Here is a 22827-nt window from a genome sequence, read left to right on the forward strand (position 1 = left end):
TATCCAGTGGTGAGAGAGGTGTGTTGAAGTCTCCCATGATTATTGTATGGTGGTCTATTAGACTCTTGAACTTGAGAAGAGTTTGCTTGATGAATATAGAGCACCGTTGTTTGGGGCATATATATTTATGATTGTTATGTCTTGTTGGTGTATGGTTCCCTTGAGCAGTATGTAGTGTCCCTCTTTATCCCTTTTGATTAACTTTGGCTTGAAATCTATTTTATTTGATATGAGTATGGACACTCCTGCTTGTTTCCACAGTCCATATGAGTGATATGATTTTTCCCAACCTTTCACCTTCAGTCTATGTATATCTTTTCCTATCAAATGCGTCTCCTGTAGGCAGCATATTGGTGGGTCTTGTTTTGTGATCCATTCAACTAGCTTGTGTCTCTTAATTGGTGAGTTTAAGCCATTAACATTTAGGGTTATTATTGAGATATGGTTTGTTCTTCCAGCCATATTTGTTTATTAATGCTACTAAACCTGATTTGTTTTCCTCTTTGATTATTTTCCCCCCTTTACTGTCCTACCTCCCACTGTTGGTTTTCATTGTTGTTTTCCATTTCCTCTCCCTGTAGTGTTTTGCCAAGGATTTTTTGAAGAGATGGTTTTCTAGCTGCAAATTCTTTTAACTTTTGTTTATCATGGAATGTTTTAATTTCATCTTCCATACTGAAGCTTAATTTCGCCGGATACACGATTCTTGGTTGGAACCCATTTTCTTTTAGCGTTTGAAATATGTTATTCCAGGATCTTCTAGCTTTTAGAGTCTGTGTTGAGAGATCAGCTGTTATCCTGATTGGTTTACCCCTAAATGTAATCTGCTTCCTTTCTCTTGTAGCTTTTAAAATTCTCTCCTTATTCTGTATGTTGGACATCTTCATTATAATGTGTCTAGGTGTGGATCTCTTATGATTTTGCACATTTGGCGTCCTGTAGGCTTCTAGGATTTGGGATTCTGTCTCATTCTTCAAGTCTGGGAAGTTTTCTCATATTATTTCACCGAATAGATTGTTTATTCCTTTGGTTTGGAGCTCTGTGCCTTCCTGTATCCCAATGACTCTTAAGTTTGGTCTTTTGATATTATCCCATAGTTCTTGGATGTTCTGCTCATGGTTTCTTAGCAGACTTGCTGAGCTGTCTATGTTCTTTTCCAGTTGAAATACTCTGTCTTCATTGTCTGATGTTCTCTCTTCTAAGTGATCCACTCTGCTGATAGTATTCTCAATTGAGTTTTTAAGTTGGTTTATTGCTTCCTGCATTTCTAGGATTTCAATTTGTTTGTTTTTTATTACCTCTATCTCCCTGTGAAATTGATCTTTTACTTCCTGGATTTGTTTATGTAGTTCCTTGTCAATGTGATCTTTCATTGTCTGATTTTGCTGTCTCATGTCTTCCTTGAGACTCCAGATCATCTGAAGCATGTATATCCTGACCTCTCTATCTGACATTCCATCTGTTGCAGCTATTACCTCTTCTAAAGTTGAGTTGACCTGCATTGCCTGTGGTCCTTTCTTTCCTTGTCTTTTCATACTGCTGGCATTTCTTTGTGCTTGGTGAAACTGTTGTGTTTTTGAAATTTTCCCTCTATTTATTTATATTGCTCTTGTATAGTTGAAAAATCTCCCTTGCAGGGCAGGTAGTGGCTGTGATCCTCCTCCAATTGGTGTGATCCGTCTACCACGCTGGCGGGCCCTAGGTCTGCTCTGCTGATCGGTCGAAGGTCCGCCTACCCAGCAGGCGCGAGGGGCACCTCTGTCACTCTGCAGGTTGCTGGGTCTAACCTCCCGGTGGTCGCAAAAGTTTGTTTTCTTGAGTAAACAATAGAAATATTCAAGCCATAGTTAAAAGTCCATGCATTTATAATCTAGGAACTTCTTGGAGATAATGATAAGACTCATTTGGAGTTTAAGAAAGAATTACTAATATGCTCTTATTTAATAGTTACATGGGTCATTTAAATAAATTGACAGATAATAAACTTTTCAGAGAGTAGAATTTAAGCCTCACTAGAATATTCCCAACATTTTTCTGTTCTCTAAATTCTTTTGAGGAATGAAAATTAAAACATACCTAAAGTCACTTAAATTAAAAGCAATTTTTGCCGTCTTTAACACCTTTTCAATAGAGCACATGTACAGTGCATCTTCTATTTTTTTTTAAATTTCATTTCAGAATAGTTTTAAATTTATAGAAAAAGTTGCAAAAAAACCTTTCATGTGCCTGGCACTCAGTTTCTCTCTTATGGTTAACATTTGTACAATATGTTTGTCTAATGAATGGGCTGATTGTCCTCTAATTTTTATTAAAGAAAATAAGTAAGAATTTTTTAAAATTAGAAGCATGCCCTTATCATTTATTTTCTCGTCTAGTGACTTCTATGGGCTAAAGAGGCCAATATGAGGAATGCATTGTCATAGATGAGGGAGAGAGCAGCAAAGTCCAGATATGTGTTTCAGGTGGCACCATACATTTATTTATGTCAGGATTCTATAAAACTGTTTTGAAGTTTCAATTTGCACATGTGCTGTGTATGGTATAAGAAGAAAGAATAATGAATGGAGTGGCTGTTTCCCCCTGAGATCAATGCTGTCCAATTAACCTCTCCACAATAATGGAAATGTCCTTTGTATCTGTGCTGTCCTCTAAGCACACTAAACTCTTAAAACATGGATAGTGTGATTGAGGAATTGACTTTTAAATTTTATTTACTTTCAGTTAATGTAAATTTCCATATATTTGCTAATGGTCTCATATTGGGGCAATGCAGCCTCATGTAATTTTAAATACAACATCTAATGGTCTCATGTTAAACAAAACTAGAATCACCTGGGAAGCCAGTGAGAGATACAGATTTTCTATACTGTTATAGAAGATTCTGATTTGAAAAGTTTAGATAGACTTGGGCATCTTCATGCTTATTAGCCACTCCAGGTGATTCTGAAACATTGCTAAATTTGGAAGTTCTGGTTGGGACTCAGGCTTCCTTCTCTGTGTGTGGACAACTCCTGGGATTGACCAGCACCACTTCACTTTGAGCCACTCCAGTACATCCTATGAGGATGCTGAGTGCCAGGCACTACTAAAGAGTAAGCCTGGGAAGTAACTGTACCCTGTGTCTTCCTCAGGGCCCCAACAGTGCTTCAGAAGGAATGGAGAGTGTGACAGTTTGAGTGATTACAACTCAGGTCCTCAAGCAAACCATGACACACTTCTTAAATGAGCTGTTTGCCTAATATTTTAATTGCAAAATTGCTACCAAAGAGGTCAGCAGGGGATTCTGGAAGAAGAGTCAAGGATGGTAGTTAAAGACAATGACTGAGAGCAAGCTGACCAATGTTGACAGCCACAGCTGAAGGGGCCCCAGCAAACTTTCAGACTGCCAGCTGGTGATTGGCTCACAGCAGCCCCAGCAACTTCTAGCTGATTGGCTCCTCTGCGGTGATGCTCATTGGGCTGTTTCCCTGCCCTTTCAGACCACGGAGCTGCTCATTGGGGGACTTTTTTGGCTCTGCCCACATGACCCAGCCAATTGGCGTCAAGAGAAGGAGGAGTAGGGGGAGGTTGAGAGGCTTGTGGGAAGCCTGGTGGTGGCAGTTGGGCTCTGAAGGTTTTTCCTGAGGAGCAGTTTTGTTTGGGGTGTGTGGTTCTAAAAATAAAGTTTGTTTCTTTTGACAAGTGGCTCCTGATTGTGCCCAGCCAGACTGTGGCATTTGGTGGCCCATCCGGGGAGCGACTGAGGGTAAGTGATAAGGTAAACTGCTTGCCCCTGAGGGCAGGGCGAGAGGATGGGTAGCCATTTTAAGATTCCTCTTTTGTTTTGCTTCACTTTTGTTTTAAGTTGCCTATCCCTGGAGATGAGTGAGACGGAAGAAAAACCGCTCACATCTGAGGAAAAACAATTTACGTCTGAGGAACAGATAGGGAGAAAGGACAGATGCACATTTCAGGAGGATAGAAAGGCTATAATGATTTTTTGTTGTTCCATTTTTATTTCATTCTGTCTCGGTTTTGTTTGGTGTCATCTTGTTGGGTTGTATTATAGTAGAAATATGGGATCAGAAATTAGTAAAAAAACAAACCGAAAGAGTGTTAAGTAAATTGTTAGAGGAAGGAGGCATCCCAGTAAAATCAAGAGCAGTCAGGGCATACGTTGATACAATACAAAAACGTAGCCCATGGCTTTTTAAGGAGGAGTTGTTGAATATATCACAATGGAACCATCATGGTGAAGATTTAAAAAGAATAGAAAAGAACAGCCCAGGGACTCTGCCAGTTGGCACATTGCCATTGTGGATGTTCATATCTTGTTTGCTTAGTCCAAAGCCTTCAATTCAGACAAAGGTAGAGGAAGGAGAAGACATATTGATTCAAGTAAAAGAGAAGGTCTCTCAAGTTAGTCTGAAAGAGGAAAAGATTCAAGTAAAAGAGAAGGTCTTTCGAGCTAGTCAGACAGAGGAAGGAAGTTTAGAGTAGAAAAAGCCATCAGGGGAAAAGTTACAACAGGAGACTGCTACTAACACCTTTCTATCACCAGAGGGCATAAGTGTCCAACCAACAGCACCTCCTCTACAGGAAACTACTACTAACACCTTTCTATCACCAGAGGGCATAAGTGTCCAACCAACAGCACCACCTCCATATGCTGGGAGGCTCCCAACCCCCACAGTTGATAGTTGGGATCCTGAGACAGGATCTCAAATATTAACATGCCCTGTATTTGAGGCAGGAGGGCAGCGAATTCACCATACTTTAAATTTCAAAACAGTGAAGCAGCTAAAAGAGGCTGTAACAACCTATGGTCCTCAAGCACCCTTCACTGTAAGCTTGGTCAAATCCATTAACAACTTGAACATGACACCAGCAGATTGGGCTAATATGTGTAAAGCTGTGCTAAATAGAGGACAATACCTGTTATGGAAGGTTGCCAATGAGGAATTTTGCAAGGAGATGGCTAGGCGAAATGCAGCACCTGGTTATCCTCAGAGAAATCTAGATATGTTGTTAGGAAAGGGACCTTATGAGGATCAGCAGCAAAAAATTGCATATGATTCTGGCATATACGCACAAATTGCTGTAGATGCAGTTAAGGCATGGAAGACTTTACAAGGACATGGATGTTTACAAGGTCAATTATCTAAGGTAATACAAGGAGCTAATGAACCTTATGCTGAATTTGTAGACAGGCTTATTCAAACAGCTACCAGAGTTTTTGGGAATACAGAACAAGCAATGCCATTAATAAAACAACTGGCTTATGACCAAGTGAATTGTTGGTGCAGAGAAATCATTAGACCATGGAAACATGAAGATTTAAACACATATATTAAATTATGTAGAGACATTAATGAACAAGAGCAAGTCATGGCAGCTGCAGTAAAACAGGCTTTAGATGCCAGGCCAAGAACATGCTATACTTGTGAACAAACAGGACATTTTAAAAGGAATTGCCCCATAGGAGGAGGGTTTAACAAAACTAGGTATCAAAGGAATAGAATACCGGGTATTTGCCCATGATGCCATAGAGGGAGACATTGGGCTAATGAATGCCATTCTCAAACCACCATAGAGGGTACTCCATTATCAAAAAATGAACAAGGACCAGGTGTTTATCCACAATATCGTGGAGAAAAGCATCGGGCTCCATTGCCAAAAAATGGACAGGGGGGCCCAATGCTCTGGGGCCCAAAACCACAAATATACGGAGCACTGGAGGAACCCAGCAACCCCATCAGGGTAATGCCCAGGACACATTGTCCATCAGATCCCTCATCAGACAAACCAGAGGGAGTGCAGGGTTGGACATCTGCGCCTCCACCAGAGCAGTACTAACTCCAGAGATGGGAGTTCAAATCATTTCCACAGGGATAAAAGGACCTCTTCCCAAAGGAACAGTAGGCTTATTATTGGGACACAGCTCTTCTACTCTAAAAGGACTTATGATAAGTCCTGGGGTAATTGATAATCAGGATTATGAAGGTGAAATAAAAATTATAGCCATTTCTCCAAAGGGTATATCAGTAATTTCACCAGGAGATAGAATAACACAGTTACTAATAATACCCAGCCTACATGATAAATTTTCCAGTCATACTGTAGAAAGAGGTATCAAGGGATTAGGCTCCACAGGTGTAGATTGGGCTATGCTTTCTTTAAATTTAGATTCTCGCCCCATGCTAAAACTAAATATTCAAGGACATGAATTTAATGGGCTACTGGATACAGGTGCAGATCTTAGCATCATCTCTCATCAAGAATGGCCAAAACATTGGCCATTACAACAAGCCACTCAAACGCTTCGAGGCCTAGGAGTGGTGACTAATCCCCATAGAAGTGCAATGGTATTAGATTAGAAGGATCCTGAAGGATGTGAAGAAACTATACAGCCATATGTATTGGATCATCTTCCCGTAAATTTATGGGGACGAGATGTCCTAGATCAATTAGGTTTGACATTAACAAATAACATCAACCAAAATGCACCCACTATTATGACTAGACAGGTTTTAGGAAAGGAAAAAGATTAGAAAAACAAAAACAAGGTATAGCAGCACCAATACAAATACATCAAGGAACAGACAGACATGGGTTGGATTTTCAGAAAGGGCCACTGAGACAATAAAAATTACTTGAAAATCAGAAAGACCAGTGTGGGTTCCTCAGTGGCCCCTGACTAAAGAAAAGATACAAACAGCCCATGACCTGGTCAAACAACAATTAGCAGAAGGACATATACAACCTTCTGTATCTTCCCAAAATTCTCCCATTTTTGTCATCAAAAAGAAATCTGGTAAATGGAGATTATTGCAAAATTTAAGAGCCATTAATAATGAGATGGTTATTATGGGACCTGCTCAATCGGGGATTCCTCAATTGTCTGCTTTGCCAAAAACTTGGTACGTTTTAGTTATAGATATTAAAGATTGTTTTTTTTTCAATTCCAATTCATCCTGAGGATAGTCCACGTTTTGCATTTACTATCCCTGCACTGAATCATGAAGGTCCTGATCAGAGATATGAATGGAAAGTACTCCCTCAAGGGATGGCTAACAGCCCAACTATGTGTCAAGTTTATGTTAACAAAGTAATCCAGCCACTTAGAAATCAAAATCCTGAACTACAAATATTTCACTATATGGATGATGTATTATTAGCACACAAAGCTAAAAACACATTGCTAGAATGTTATGCCACACTTACAAACTTATTAAAAATTATAATCTAGAGATAGCAATAAAGTACAATTAAAATTTCCAATTAATTATTTAGGAGTTCTATTATCCTCAACCATGGTCCGTCCACCAAAAATTCAAATACAAGTAGATCAACTCAAATCACTTAACAACTTTCAAAAGTTATTAGGAGACATAAATTGGATAAGGCCTTATCTAGGTATACCAGCAGGAGAGTTGGGACCTTTATTTGATATCCTAAAAAGTCCATCAGATCCAAATTCACCCTGAATGTTAACACCTGAAGCAAGAAAGGCATTAAAAATCATTTAAACATATATGGAAAATATGCATTTGGATAGAATTGATATAAGTTTGCCTTTATTATTTATTGTACTACCAACAAAAAATATTCCTACAGGAGTATTTTGGCAAGAAGGTCCATTATTATGGATACATTTATCTTATTCTCCTAACACTATTCTTACTAGGTATCCTGAGGCTGTAGGACAATTAATACTCAAAGGAATAAAAGCAGCAAAGGGAGTGTTTGGAATTTCTCCCAATAAAATTATTACTCCATATACTATGAATCAAATTGATGAGTTAGCTAATGAGATAAAAACTTGGGCAATAATCATGTGCAAATCTAATGTTTCATTTGATAACCACTTACCATCTAATCCTTTATTGTCTTTTTGGTCATCGAATCCTGTAATTTTTCCAAAAATGACAAGAAAAACACCTATCATGAATGCTCCAAATATATTCACTGATGGGTCAAATAATGGTACAGCAGCAATAGTTACACCTGATCAAACTTTTACATTTTTAGTACCCAAACAATTGGCTCAAAAGGTAGAGCTTAATGCAGTATTACAAGCCTTTGTGATGTTTAAAGATTCTGTATTTAATTTATTTTCCAATAGTCAGTATACAGTTAATGCTATAGTATCCCCTGAAGATGCTGGTAGGATATCCCCTTCCTGTACTGTTTTCTCTTTGCTTTCCACTATACAAAGTCTAATCTGGGACAGAAAAGATCCGTTCTTTATAGGACATATCAGGCCACATACAGGATTGCCCGGAGCCCTTAGTTTGGGCAATGATTTAGCAGATAAAACTACACATGACATACATATTTTCTCTACACTAGAAGAAGCTACAAATTTTCATAAAAAGTTCCATGTCAATGCTAATACTTTACAAAAGCGTTTTAAAATAACTGAGGAACAAGCTAGACAAATAATAAAACAATGTCAAAATTGTGTGACCTTTTTACCACAAGTTAATCTTGGAGTCAATCCTAGAGGATTGATACCTAACCATATTTGGCAGATGGATGTCACACACTTGCCAGAATTTGAAAAATTAAAATATTTGCATGTTACAGTTGATACTTCTTCTGGATTTTTGATGGGCTCCCTTCATGCTGGAGAAAAAAACTAAAGATGTTATAGCTCGTTGCTTACAAAATTTTGCCACTGTGGGCGTTCCAAAACAGTTAAAAAACAGATAATGCCCCTGGTTATACTTCTATCTCTTTTAAACAATTTTGCTCAACATTTGGCATTACTCATATAACAGGAATCCCATACAATCCACAGAGACAAGGCATAGTTGAAAGAGCTCATCAAACTATTAAAATGTACTTATTAAAGCAAAAAGAAGGAATTGGGAAGGGGTATATATTCCCCAAAGATAAACTTAAAATAACCCTTTTTACTCTAAACTTTTAAAATTTGGATTCATCAGGGCTTAGTGCTGCAGAAAGGCATATGTGTCCAAAAAATGTACATAAGCCCAAGGTACTTTGGAAGGATATTCTAACAGGACAATGGAAAGGTCCTGACCCAGTAATTGTCTGTAATCGGGGGTCTGTTTGTGTGTTTCCACAGGGAGAACAGCAGCCGATTTGGATTCCAGAAAGATTAACTAAAGCGATTTCTACAGACCAAAAAGAAGATGATTTGGCTCAAATCCATAACAGCTGATATCCAGAACTCCAGTTTGGCTACCCTTACATCTGTGACAGAACCAGGATGCTTTTTTCAATATCTATTTTATTATTGCCCTTTCCCACATCATGAAGTTCTATTTTGTTTTTTGAGCTCATACAGACCTAGGTTAATGTTTTGCTGATCAATTCTATTTTTTGACTATAGAGTTTTTAAACATTGCAATGGAGATTTCACCTGTAAAAGGTTATAAGGCCTTTACTATTATGTTATGTGTTGTATATATTATATTATGTGTGCACACTTGTGTTTTGTGTTATAGGTTTGAATGTACGTATGTCCATATATCATATATGATGAGCGCTCATGAAAAAATGGATCCAAATATTTTTTTTTATTCATGTGACTTAAATGGCTTAATTTAAATTGGGTAAATAACTGTTAAGAATTGTTTTAGGGGCTGGGGATGTGGCTCAAGCGGTAGCGCGCTTGCCTGGCATGCGTGCGGCCCGGGTTCGATCCTCAGCACCACATACAAACAAAGATGTTGTATCTGCTGAAAACTTAAATAAATAAATATTTTTTAAAAAAGAATTGTTTTAATATGTAAACAAAAAAGGAGGTTAACAGATCTGTTTGTTTACTTTCACCTTTCCTTTTCATTATATTTAATAATTCTCTTCAAGATAATGTAAATTGTTAAGAAAATTGTTTTCTTTTAGTGCCTTCTGGAATGTTACATAATTTTTTCTTTAGCCATTATTGCCAGAATTCCTATCTTCATCCCAGTGCCGGTGAAGACAAAGATAAAACCAATCTACAGCTTCTGCAATAGCCATCACTGAACTGCTTGCAGAACTTGCCTGGACTATGTATCACTTGTATGCATTGTGAACTCACCTGTATGCATTGTGAACTATCTGTGGGTGCAGCGACTTGTGGTAGTGTTGGGGTATTTTTGCTGATGATGTCATCAGTGGTACAATTTTTCCAAAAGGAGCCGTTAATTGGCTTGGTGTATCTTCCTCCCTTCTGCTTGTCATGATTGTTCAGCTAAAATTTGGGGGCCAACAGAGATGAGGCAAATAACCTCACCCCCCGCTGGTACAATGACCTATCCACAGGTGTGGCTGTATACTGGACCAGTAGTCAGTGACGGGTAAGATACAATTACAATGGTACCAACCTAAGACAGAAGGCTGACGCCTTGAGGTCAGCTCATCCGATAACGGGTAAGGACCATATGTACTATTGGACAACCTAAGGCAGGCACGGTCCCTAAGCCACATGCTTGTTGTTTAAACAGAGAGGGGGAGATGTTGAGAGCCACAGCGGAAGGGCCCCAGCAAACTTCCAGCTACCAGCTGGTGATTGGCTCACAGCGGCCCCAGCAACTTCTAGCTGATTGGCTCCTCTGCGGTGATGCTCATTGGGCTGTTTCCCTGCCCTTTCAGACCACGGAGCTGCTCATTGGGGGACTTTTTTGGCTCCACCCACGTGACCCAGCCAATCGGCCTCAAGAGAAGGAGGAGTAGGGGGAGGTTGAGAGGCTTGTGGGGAGTCTGGTGGTGGCAGTTGGGCTCTGAAGGTTTTTCCTGAGGAGCAGTTTTGTTTGGGGTGTGTGGTTCTAAAAATAAAGTTTGTTTCTTTTGACAAGTGGCTCCTGATTGTGCTTAGCCAGACTGTGGCAGACCAACACAACAAAAGGATAGGTGGCTTCATAGAACAGAAAAGCCAGGCCCATTAGACGTAGGTGAGCATGGGGACAGAGGGTTTTGTCAAAAGCTCCAAGGAGAGAGAACAGAGACTAACAAACAGCCCATGAGGCTCAAATCTCTGAAACTTCATGCAATCAGGGTACCTTTGAACATAATTCTGAATTCAAACTCGACTTTCAAATTCCTCATGGGAGTTAAGGCTAAGGAAGGAGGGGATAGTCTTTAATGACCCAAGCAGAACTTGAAGGCAAAATTCACCTCTAAATGACCATCTCAAGCAAATAACCAACAATAACAGATAACCTAAAATAGGAGAAAAGGACAATATTCTTATTATATGGGTATAATATGTATGTTCCATTATGAACCAGAGAAGTGGTACAGTATAGATAAATTCTCATCTGAACATTTAAAATTTCTGAATCAAAACCACCTTTTTGGTGTTGTAAAGGTGTTCAATGAATGTTTACAAAAGGAAAACATTCTATTATTTTGCTGCATAAAAGAATCATACTCATATTCTTAAATATTTATATTATAAATATTTTGTTTTAAAGAGATAAACTTATTTAGAAAAGGTATCTTACAACTTTTCATGTGCTTGGATCTTAACTTTTGGCTGCTTTGTAGCTGCTTAATCTAAATAGCAGGTAGGACAGATTAATTCTGGATTTTTCAGAATGAATGGTTAAGTAATGTTTTAGAAAAACCAGTTGTGGAGGGTGTACTGTCTTGAGTCTTACATGTTTATATATGTTTTACCCAACAGAGATGCTAGGAATCAAGCAAATTGAATCTTAAGTAAGAAATTTAAAGAGCTCAAGAATACAGAATTTTGCTATGTAAAAGAAATCTGACAAAAAAATTAAAGACATTAGCAACATCCAGGTCAACATAGTAATGAACATTCTTTCTTTTCTTTTTGGTACTGGGGATTGAACCCAAGGCTACTTACCCACCGGGCCACATCCCAAGCCCTTTTTAACATTTCATTTAGAGACAGCGTCTCACTAAGTTGTTTAGGGCCTCACTAAGTTGCTGAGGCTGTGGCTTTGAACTCACTATCCTCTTGCTTCAGCCTCCCGAGCCGCTGGGATTTCAGGCATGTTCCATTGCACCCAGCTGAGCATTATTTCTTAAAGATAGTGTGATGAAATAGTCATGAAATAAATGAATGGATCATGTATGCACATACCAAAACATGATCTGCTCAAATCTGCATCTCTTTAAGACAAACTTCTTCATGGGTGTGATAGGGAAACCAAGGTAGATAAATATCCTGTGCAAATCCATTTTCATACAGAAATTCAAAATTGAAGGTAAGTAATGGCTTCCCATTTGTGGTGAGACAAAATGCAGGAAAGATTATTGCTTCTCTAAAGCATTGCAAAGGCAGTGCAAAAGACTCCTGTGTCAATGCCAGTCAAAAGCTGGCACAGGTCAGTGACCTAAATAGAAGAGAGATCTCAGCTTCCTTCTTACCTTTCAATCACAGCTTGCCAATTGTTGATTAAGAAATCCTTTGCTATGTACCGGCCAATTTCAGATGCTGCCACAGCTTCCATTACATTTGTTTCATTAAAAGTGAATGGAAATGTAGTGATGGCATACTCCATATATCTTCAAGAGTGCATTTGCAAAAAAAAAAAAAATTAAAAAATTAAATACAGAGTCAAATAAATTGAATTAAAATCCCGTGGTTTTAAGTTAGCAATTCATAAACACGTTTCTTTTTAAATCTTTAGCACATTTCTGTTTTCCTCCTTTTGGTATATAAATTGAATCCCTCCACCAGGAACTTCCAAAATAAGTTGACCACAATCACCTGTTAAGTATCCATGGGTCTTTACTGCAGCTCATTGCATAAGCAAGTTGGATCCTTTCCTCCTCCTTTGTTGTATTAATGTAGACATTTAACAAAAAGTCCCATTCTTTATCACTTCCCAAGGCAACGCCATAACATAAAATCACATTTTTAATTGGATAAGGTATTCTGTAAGGTATAACATGCAATGAAATTTCTCACAGTAGTTAAGTTATTCAGGTTGTCACATATTTAGAAGTAGAAAAAAATATTTGAAAAAAAATTTGAAACCCCAGACATAAAAATCAAAAGTAGAGATAGAGAAAAGTAATGCAGGAACTGTCATTTGCATTCATGCCATAAGAAAAGATCATCTAATTAGCTTAAAAGGTGAGTTTTCAGAGAGAAGTAAATGAATAGTATGATGTAGGTGGATAAAAGCAATTTGGTCTTCTAACTCATTGTCATATTCCTCCTGTGGTAGAGGTAATGAAGACAAAAATGTAGTCTCAGCTTTCAGTGAGACTTCAAATTTAGAGGGTGGCGGGGGTTGGCTGGGGAGATGCTCTGATAAGTTCATAGACCTAACGTGAATAAACAGTCACAAAGAACAACCTAATAAGACTCAAAACAAGCAGCGGAGAGAATTCTATGTTAAATGTTTATGGAAAGAATGCACCAGCAATGAGAGGTCGTGGGTGACAATTTACCTAAGAATTTGAATCTTCTATTGTTATGCAAAGACAAGTTTTTTGTGGCAAGAACCTACAATTTACTCTTTTAGCAAAAATACCAAAATTAATACAATATCACTCATTAGTCGTGGTTTACATTATATTTCTATACATGTTCATTCTATGGATGTGCACCTTGGTATACTTGGATCTACATCTCATTTCCTCCAAATCTCTACCCCTGATAATCACTATTTCATTCTATATAGACGATTGTTTTTTAAAAGGATATTTGAAAAGAAATTAGACAGAGATATTAACCAAGTGAAAACAAAATGATCACTGCCACTGTGAGAACATCCAAAAGATAGAGACATCAGTTCTAAAATATGACACAAACAAGGGAAATTACAGTGTCACTCATACTCGTTCTCTGGATGGTTCATCCATTTTCTGAAGAGTTCTCTTGACAGCTGGAGACAGTCTTCAAGACCCAACCAACATGCAGCTCCAAAAACTTTTTCCAGTGATATTCTTGAAGGAAAAAGTCAAAGAAAAGCATTTCATTTCACATTATCACCTTCATTTTTTTGGCTTCCAAGAGTGTGTGCTTCATGAAAGGATGAGCACTTTAAAGCTTCCTTTCAATAATATCAGGTCTGTTTTTAAAAAATAGCTTTTGTGGATGACAAATGGATTTAAGATTCAGAGAAACTTTTGCTGAGAGGCTCTCAGGCACCAAAAAAGCTCCTAAGACTAGTATTTTTTGAAAGTTAGAAATAAATTACTGCCATCTTTCATCTCCTTCAAACACACATGGGTGTACACACACTCCACATCTGTTGTCAATTTACTTTTCCTCCCTTTGACAGTAATTGCCTTATGGATAAAAAAAAGTCTTTAGTGTATCTGATCTAATACACTTAAAAATAAGGATCTCTCTGCAAGAAAAAGAAAGAAAATAGTTTATTTTGCTCCTTCTGCAGTTTGCTTTCCCTTGCTTAAGTATCTGTTTCTTCCCTTACTCCTCCTGGCTATTGTGTGCATATACAGGAAAAGAACAGAGGTGTTGATTTGGTTTATTTTTATAGCTGAGCAGGGATTCACATTGTGATTCAAAGCAAAATAATTTCCAAAATAATAGAGTGAAAAACAATAATAAATCCAGGTAAGCAATCCCTTGCAGTGTGTCTTCCTACCCTCTCCAAGTTTGGGGTCTGGGTAAAAAAAAAAAAAAAAAACTGGCTGTAAATTTCCAGAAAATGCAAAAGCCAAACGCTGTTGCTCCACCCTATAGTTTCAACCCAGCCTAGCCAGACCTTCTGATAAGCAAAAGTGGAATGTCCAAGGGTGGAGATCCTCTGAGAGAGAATTCTGGGCATTAATTTACGTAACTTACTCCCTCTCCCTACCCATCCCAACCCCAAGCTGGCTGCAAAAAGATGGAGTTCTGAGGAAATGCAGTCACTCCCCAAGGTTGCTTGAAGAAAAGAACCGGCCCAGGATGCTACAAAAAGTAAGCCACTTCAGTCTAATTTAGGAGAGCCAAGAATACGTCTGGTTAACATATGTGCTGCCTGATGGAGCACATTTGGCCGTTCTGTTTGTTCACACAATTTGACTGCCCATTCTATCTTAGGCAGTTCTCACCTTCTTCCACCTTCTCATGTATTCAGTTCTGTGTCCTTCCAGTTACATACCCTAGAGCTAAGATTTCTAGCCTCTCAGAGGGTAAAAATTGAGGGAATAATCAATGTTGTATATTTTGTATTTCTTTTTTGGTCTTTAATTGAGTTGAGCCTGATGCTGACTAGAAGTTGTAGCTATAATGCCTGTTCTTTGGTGGCTCGGAATTCCCTCCCTAAATCCAGAAAAGCCTGTCCACACACACACAAACTTAGGTCATGGGGTGTATCAAGGTACCACAGCCCCAGGTTGCCTTTTGCCTCCTTCCCAGACCATCATGATGTGTTTACTCCCCTTGGGAAAAATCATTTGCAATACTCAAACATGCTCATATACTAGTGACCATTATGTATCACTGTCAACTGACCTCATTACATGATAGAATTCCTGTTAACAATAATACAGAGGGGACTTTTCCCCCTGTGGCCTTCCTATGTTCTCAGACTTGCTGGCATAGGGTAGTTTGCTTAGCATGACTCTTCTCTGGTTTCAACCAGTAGCCTAACTTTGAGAATATAGAGTTATATACTCCTGTGTGTGCACACATATACTTTGCAGACAAATTAAGACCCAAGGTATCCTCATTAGAATAAGACATATTCCATGTTTGTATACATATGTTAAAATTGACTCTACTGTCATAAATAAATTAAAAAAATTAAATTAATTTTATCACACAAAAAATACAATAGCTAAGTGTTCAAAGTCTGATGCTTTAATCTGTTCAAAACCTCAGTGGATATTCTTTGTTCTTGGCTTTTTAAAAAAAATGGAATGAAAAGAATGAGGTTGCAATCTACATATCACTGATAAGAAATAGTTGTTTATTTAGTTTTACCTAGGAATGTCACCCAATAGCTGAATGTCTCTGAAAAAGTTTCTTAACTTTCCTGGATAGGTTTTATAATATGTAATTGGATATAATACATTTGTCACAGAGCTATTGTAAGAATGAAAACTGTGTCATAAAAAAAGAAAAAAAATTTTTTAAAGTTATTATTCCAAGCTATTATTCCCTATAAAGACACATATAGCCCACCAATCAAATAATGTACAAGCTCTCCCAATGAATAATAGTTATTAAGATGTTATTTTATGAATCTGGAAAACCATATATTAATATGAATAATTGTATTCAATTATCACTGCTTAAAAAGATACTTACAGAGCCAAATAGTCATCTTGCAAAGCTGCTACATTTTCAAGAATTATTGTTGAATAAATATTCCATATTGAGTTAAGCCTTTTTAATAAATACTTCTATAAGCCACAAAGAAAAATATACAGTTAGTTCTGACTCAGAATACTACATTTTTATTGTATTTCTTTTTATTTAAAAAGATATTAATATAGAAGTTACATATTTCTTCAGAAATTATCCTTATTTATTATTAAATGTATAATTGTTTTCTTTTTAACTTTTTGGGTTCAGTTCCCTCTTACATAAAAGTGGTTTATAATAATGCTAATGTTGTAGATTTATTGTGAGGGTTGAGTAATATAATGTCTATGAGCACACTACCTGGCACATGGTCAGAACTCAGTAAATATTAGCTATAACAAACATTTAATATCAACCAAAACATTTCCATATGGAGAAAATATATAAAAATGTAAAACAACCTTTCTACCTTAACATTTCCATGCCAAGTGTATACACATATACATGTGTGTGTATATATATCATGTCTTTATATATAATAGAGTTTTTAAAGTTTTATAATATGTAAATGGATGTGATACATATGCCACAGGTCTATCTTAAGGATATCATATCCTTATATACAATAAAGTTATCTTTATATGTAATAAAAATATTACATATATATATCATAGCCTTAATATATGTGTGTGTGTGTGTGTGTGTGTGTGTGTGTGTGTGTATAAATAAAATATGCTTATTTGGTTTTGCCTAGGAACTATATCATATCTTCAAAGTAATGAGAACTGATTTATGCCCTGGACAATCTAAAGCCCCGAGTTGAAATAAAGTTCTCTGAGCTTCCAGCTCATAAATTCAAGATTATGAAAGTTAGACAATTACTAACATATTCCTAAGAACAAACTAAATGTTAATCATTGAAATTCTCTGAAGATAAGTATTAATTTTTTACTTCTTTACTCATAACCAAGCATTAGATGTTATCAATAAGCCAACTCAGTCCCCAAAACAGTGCCTTCTGCCACTGGCCACCACCCCTATGCTCCACTAAGTTCCCACCAGTACTTTTGATACTAAAAAAAAATCAACACCTAGGACCTGAGATATTTGTAATGCCACCCACAGAATGACCCAGAAATGAACATACTTTCTGACTCCCTGTGGCCCCTAAATATCAAAAGGGTGGCTCCCTGGCTCTTGCTTTGATTATACAGGTGCCATCCCAAAAGTGACTGTTATTTAGGATGTAGCAGTGAAAATTCTCCTCTTTATATTCTGTCATTGATGGTGGCATATCATTTCTTCATTCATTAATTTAATTTCCCACTTTTTCTTCCTAATATTAAAAACAACTACAAAACTTTTATTCTTTCTGGAATATATTCCTCTGATTTTAAGTGTTGATCCGGTAGATCAAAGTATTGCAATTATAAAAACAGGGCTGTTAAAAAGACCTTGTGTTTGCCTAACAAACTCTTAGAGAAATACTTTCTAATAGATACTGTCCTTTTCTATATGAAAGAAGATGTATTATTTCCTTCAGTTCTGGTTTCTTAAAATACACTGTCACCTTACCAAGAATGAAGTACCCTTGCAAATTTCTCTCATACATGTCTCCTAGACCAGCTAAGAATAATCAGCTATTGCTAAGAAGACTATAGCTACATGAAATGAATTGACAGTTACTTTGGGAAAGAGCGGTCTTTCAGATGCTGGCTAGAATATGGAAAAAGGAAGAGAAAATTTATTTTAAAACTACATAACATGGGCTAGGATGTGGCTAAGTAGAGTGCTTGCCTAGCATGTGCAAAGCCCTGGGCTTGATCCCTAGTACCAGAAAATAAAACTACATAACAAAGCATGAAATTACCTTTAATAATGGGTATGTATCATAGTCGTTCACATCAGAAACAAGATCCCTGGTTATCAAGTTTACCAAGACTTCATACCATACTATGATTTCATCTTCTTCAGCAAGGTACTTGGTTAAATCAAGTGCTGTTTCAATCTCAATATAATTGCTTCTGTTTGGTTTAAAAAAAACACATACACACACTCTCAAAAAACCTTCACCTGCTAAATGATTTGTACTGTTTCCATATTTGTTCCATGCTTCAATGCCTGACTTCAATAAGGTGTGTGAATAAGTCAAAAGGCAAGAAGGTTACTTAAGGTCCCATGTTACTAGTAAAATGAAACACAAGAAGTGTTGCTAGACTTTCCATTTCAATTTAGTACATTCATGCATCCAAACTGGAAGCTGTAGAAAGTCCAGGCCAAATGTTGGCTCAATTATTGGGCAAGAGAATATTAGATATCTATTATGTGTTTTTGTGAGAGTGTATTTTCTATTCAACATATATAAAATCATTATCTAATGCTCTGTCAGCTGCCAGTGGGCACATATCCATAAGACCTTACACTTACCCACTGTTAAGAGCATTGGTGAGGAGCAGAAACTTGCTGTTAGGTCCCTGGACAGGTGATGAATACCATAAAGTGGCAAAGAAAGAAGCATTCGCATGGAAAGGGGGAAACATGGAAAAGAGGGGACAGTCAGAGAAGGCCTCATGGCTTTTTGGAAGAACTTGAGAAAACCACTGAAGGATGGGTAGAATTAAAATGGACAGAGAGAAGGAAGAAGACAGCCCAGGACAAAAGTAATATGGGAATTAGTGTGATGGGCAGACCAACCTAACAGAGGGAGGGAATTTCCTCTATGTGTGGTGAGAGGTGGAAACTAATAGATGAGGTGGTTCAAACCCTCGAAGACCCTTGAATGTCAGAATGAAGAGCTTAGGTTTGGTGGGAAAGCACTGTCAATATTTAAGTAACTGGGGTAACATGATGGAATTGATGCCTAAAAATTTCATTGCTGCAGTGCTGACAAAGACAGAATGAAAAATTCAAAAGAACTAAAGGCCTAGAGCCTAATTAAATAGGTCCTAATGCAATAGGCCAGGCAAAAGATGCCAAAAATTTGACTTAGCATGAAGCAACTAAAGTTGTAAGATAATAATCCAAAGGACACAACAAGAATGAATAAATAATACATACAGACCTGTGAAACATGAGAGCTGCAGAGCTAAAAGGAGAATATCTGTCAGGTTTCTAGTTTGAGTAATGAGAATAGTGGTATTCTTGACACAGGCATAGAAATTGATAGCAAGAGCATTTTGGAGATAGAAATAAAGTTCAGTGTTTAAATGACTAAAGGATAAACATAAGATAGGAGGAAAGCAAAGTTGATGTGTCAATTTAGAGCATTTATTAATCATCATATACCATCTGGGTACTGTACATATATAAAATGGTCACTGAAATCATAAGAATGAATGAGCTATCCAAAGGAAAAGGAAGAAGATGACATAATCGTGATTCAGCTTCAGGGTGCTCACAGCAATAGGAAAAAGCAAAGTCAAATACAGGAGGAGAACTGGGTTTGCAAGTGGAGTCTCAGGAAGCTGAAAAGTTTTTAGGAGGATGTAGTCAACAGTATCAAAGTCAGGGTGCCCTCAAAGAAGTTTTTCAGAAAGGTTTTGCATAAGGAAATTAGCTACAAGTCACAGAGGGAAAAAGCAGCAAAGACATGACATCCTCAAGAAATATGACAGGACAAAGACACAGAGCATGCTAGATAACTTACAACATTATAGCCCTTAATTTTATTGCATGAAAATTTTAAATCTGTAACATATATTAATTTACCTGGTTAAATACTTAGCAGTGCATCTTAATTACTCTGAATAAATATATTTAAAGTCAATAGTTCAGCAATGCATTAATATACAAGCCAGATCTCATTAAAATTATACCTTTGGGTAAAGAAATGACTTTGAAATATCAAATGATAGCCTATTTATTTTCAGCAACTCTTTCTGCTGTAAAATTCCAATATGACCACAGAAGTTGAAACTAATTCTAATCAGTTAAGGCATGTGTATACTAAAGAATAAATTCTTAGCAATGAGGCTATTATTTTTTATGAATTTTAGGTATACTCTAAAACAACTATGAGAGAAGTAAACATACTCACTTAGACAAGGAAAAAGCATCATCAATCAACTGCAGTCTGTGAATAACAGGAATGGCCTGCAGAATATGACCCAAATAGGTGAAGGGAAAGATGAGAACACTTTTAATAAAATATTTTTTTAAAAAAAATAACATTTTAAATATCATTGCTGCCTCCAAAGTACTTTCACATGAATTATTTCATCCACAAAGTAATTGCTAAGGAAAATCCCCATCATTTATTCATTATACATCTATTTTTGATAAATGATCCCTCTGGACATCAATCATAATGTTTAAATATGGCAGAGAATTTTTCCAAAGTACTCCCTAAACATACTACATTAAAAAATAATAAAAAGGTAGTCAAATTTTAAAGGCCTCTCTAAAAACAGAAAGCATACAATAAATTGTAATACAGAGTCCAAATTATGTTCAGGTGAGTTTTTGGCATGGGAGGACTTAAATAAATATTATTTCATGCCACTTTGGTAATACCAAGGTATTCTGTCTTTTTAAGATTTTACTGATGTGTCACATAGCACCAACAGAGTCCCTTATATACATGAAAAGGTTGGTACCTTTGACACTAACTGGTTAGCTTTTGTCTAAATTCCTTGGCATTGCCAGGTCACAGGACTCTGAACTCAGCTTCAATACCCTCCAGGTGCCCAAAGCCTCCTACATCATTCCTTAAACATCTCCCAACTCTTTGGTATATTTGGTCCTAGAAAATTTATCTTCACAACATTCCTCTGAGCATCAGAGCAAGCCAAGTTAAATTCTTCCCTCAGTAATAGTCTCATCACTTTTCTAGCAGCATTAATACTTATATTTTTCTAGATGAATACTAATACTACAAAGTAGGTTTTATTTGCTCACCAATTATTTTGTAGAAAGAATTTACCTTCATTTTTCCATAAGTAAATCTATTATGGTTTCAAGAAATTATTGCTAAATTACATAACCTAGTATTTTGTGTTGTAAAGTGCCCTTAGAAACTAATAAGAATTTAGCCACTTTGATAAAGATTTTTAAAGAAGATATTATTTTAAGTGGCTTTTGTTAGTTTATTTAAAATCTTATTTAAAAAAACAAAGTACTGCAGGGTGTGCAGGCACATGCTTGTAATACCAGAGACTCAGGAAGCTGAGGCAGGAGGATCTCAAGTTAGAGGCCAGCCTCAGCAACTTAGCAAGACCCTCAGCAACTTAGTGAGATCCTGTCTCAAAGTAAAAATATTCTTAAAAAATGACTGGGGAATGTAGCTCAATGATAGACTGACTCTGGGTTGAATCCCCAATATATATATTTTAAAAATTACTGAAATGTTCTGAAAACCTGACCTGTGGTTTGATCTTTGTTAAACATAATACAGGTATCATTTATTTAATCTCCACAGCAGCACTTTAAGGTTGGAATATTATACCCACTATACAAATAAAGAAATTGAGGTGCTGGTCAAAGAAGAGATCCAAGTTCACACTTATGGTAAATGATGAACAAAAAATATGAACATGAGTCTCCCTGACCCAGAACCTATGGGTCATCATGCCATATGGCTTCCTCAGGGAGAGAGGCTTATTGTGTCCTCACAGCATTTTTGAAAAGCAGACATTTAAGACATATTTTAATTCAACATTGCAGTTTTATAAATGGGATCTAAGTGACCTGCCCACGGTTCACAACACATCACAGCAGAGCCAGCGGCATAGATCCCTAAGCCAACATGCATTGCTACTAGTGGAGATTCGGTTTAATTCAACCAATTAAAATCTATTTAATTTGAGCTGTTCAACCTTAGTGTTTATGGATTTCATAATGACTTGTAGTGATTTCATAATGTAAAGTGATATTGGATCATTATTGCTGTTTTATGAATTAAATTCTGTCCTCTGAGGAAGCACATGAATATGTTTTCAGGAATAAAGTTAATATTTTCTAACATATATTAAGTAACTATATAGGCTTAGAAATTTTAAGTATTTTTAAACCTACATCATCTTTAATCCTCATGATAAATAAGACATAGTGATATTTCCATTTTAAAGTGAAGAAATGGAAGCAGAACATTTAAGTCACTTGCCACAGTTTGCAAAATAATTAGTAGGAAAATGTATTCTGATTTTCACCTGAAGGTAAAATGATTTTGGAAAAGCAAGAGGAATATTCAAAAACATAATGCATTCAACCAAAACCACCCTTTTTCTAAGAATAAGAAAAACAACCTCTTCAGCATGGCTGGAGGTGAGGGTGGGAATAGGGATGGAGACTCTTCCCATAAGAAAGCTCACCTTCTAAAAGATGAGAGAGGACACCATGAACAGTACTTAATTCAAACTACCCAACAGAACCTTACCTTAGGGTCCTTCATAAGCTGTTGGCTTAATTTTTTCCAACCTAATTTATCATAATTAACTCTATAATAGCCAGTCATATTCAAATTTAAAATCACCCAGTCTTGGTCAGAATCTGAAACTTGCATTTCAGGGAATACTTCTACAAAAAAATATAGGAATAGTTTGAAATGGTACATTTACAAATTTTTTTCAATACATTTTTATATAATACATTCTCAGTTCTAACAATAAACCTAACAAAATTTTTAAAATTCTAATTATATATTGGTCTTACCA

General features: G+C 36.7%; 1 protein-coding gene across 1 annotated transcript in view; it reads right to left on the reverse strand.

Annotated features, from left to right (window-relative positions):
- Lvrn (laeverin) overlaps nt 1–22827 on the reverse strand; it is a 92625-nt gene that overhangs the window by 11673 nt on the left and 58125 nt on the right. Inside the window, exons 12-18 of the mRNA XM_077796884.1 lie at nt 22551–22690; nt 20214–20269; nt 18048–18201; nt 16181–16275; nt 13756–13863; nt 12677–12844; nt 12334–12471 (exon numbers count right to left, since the gene is read on the reverse strand). Of these exons, the coding sequence (XP_077653010.1) occupies nt 12334–12471; nt 12677–12844; nt 13756–13863; nt 16181–16275; nt 18048–18201; nt 20214–20269; nt 22551–22690 (859 nt within the window). The remainder of the gene's footprint in view (nt 1–12333; nt 12472–12676; nt 12845–13755; nt 13864–16180; nt 16276–18047; nt 18202–20213; nt 20270–22550; nt 22691–22827) is intronic.

Source organism: Urocitellus parryii, chromosome 1, assembly GCF_045843805.1.
Source record: "Urocitellus parryii isolate mUroPar1 chromosome 1, mUroPar1.hap1, whole genome shotgun sequence".
Taxonomy (NCBI): Eukaryota; Metazoa; Chordata; class Mammalia; order Rodentia; family Sciuridae; genus Urocitellus; species Urocitellus parryii.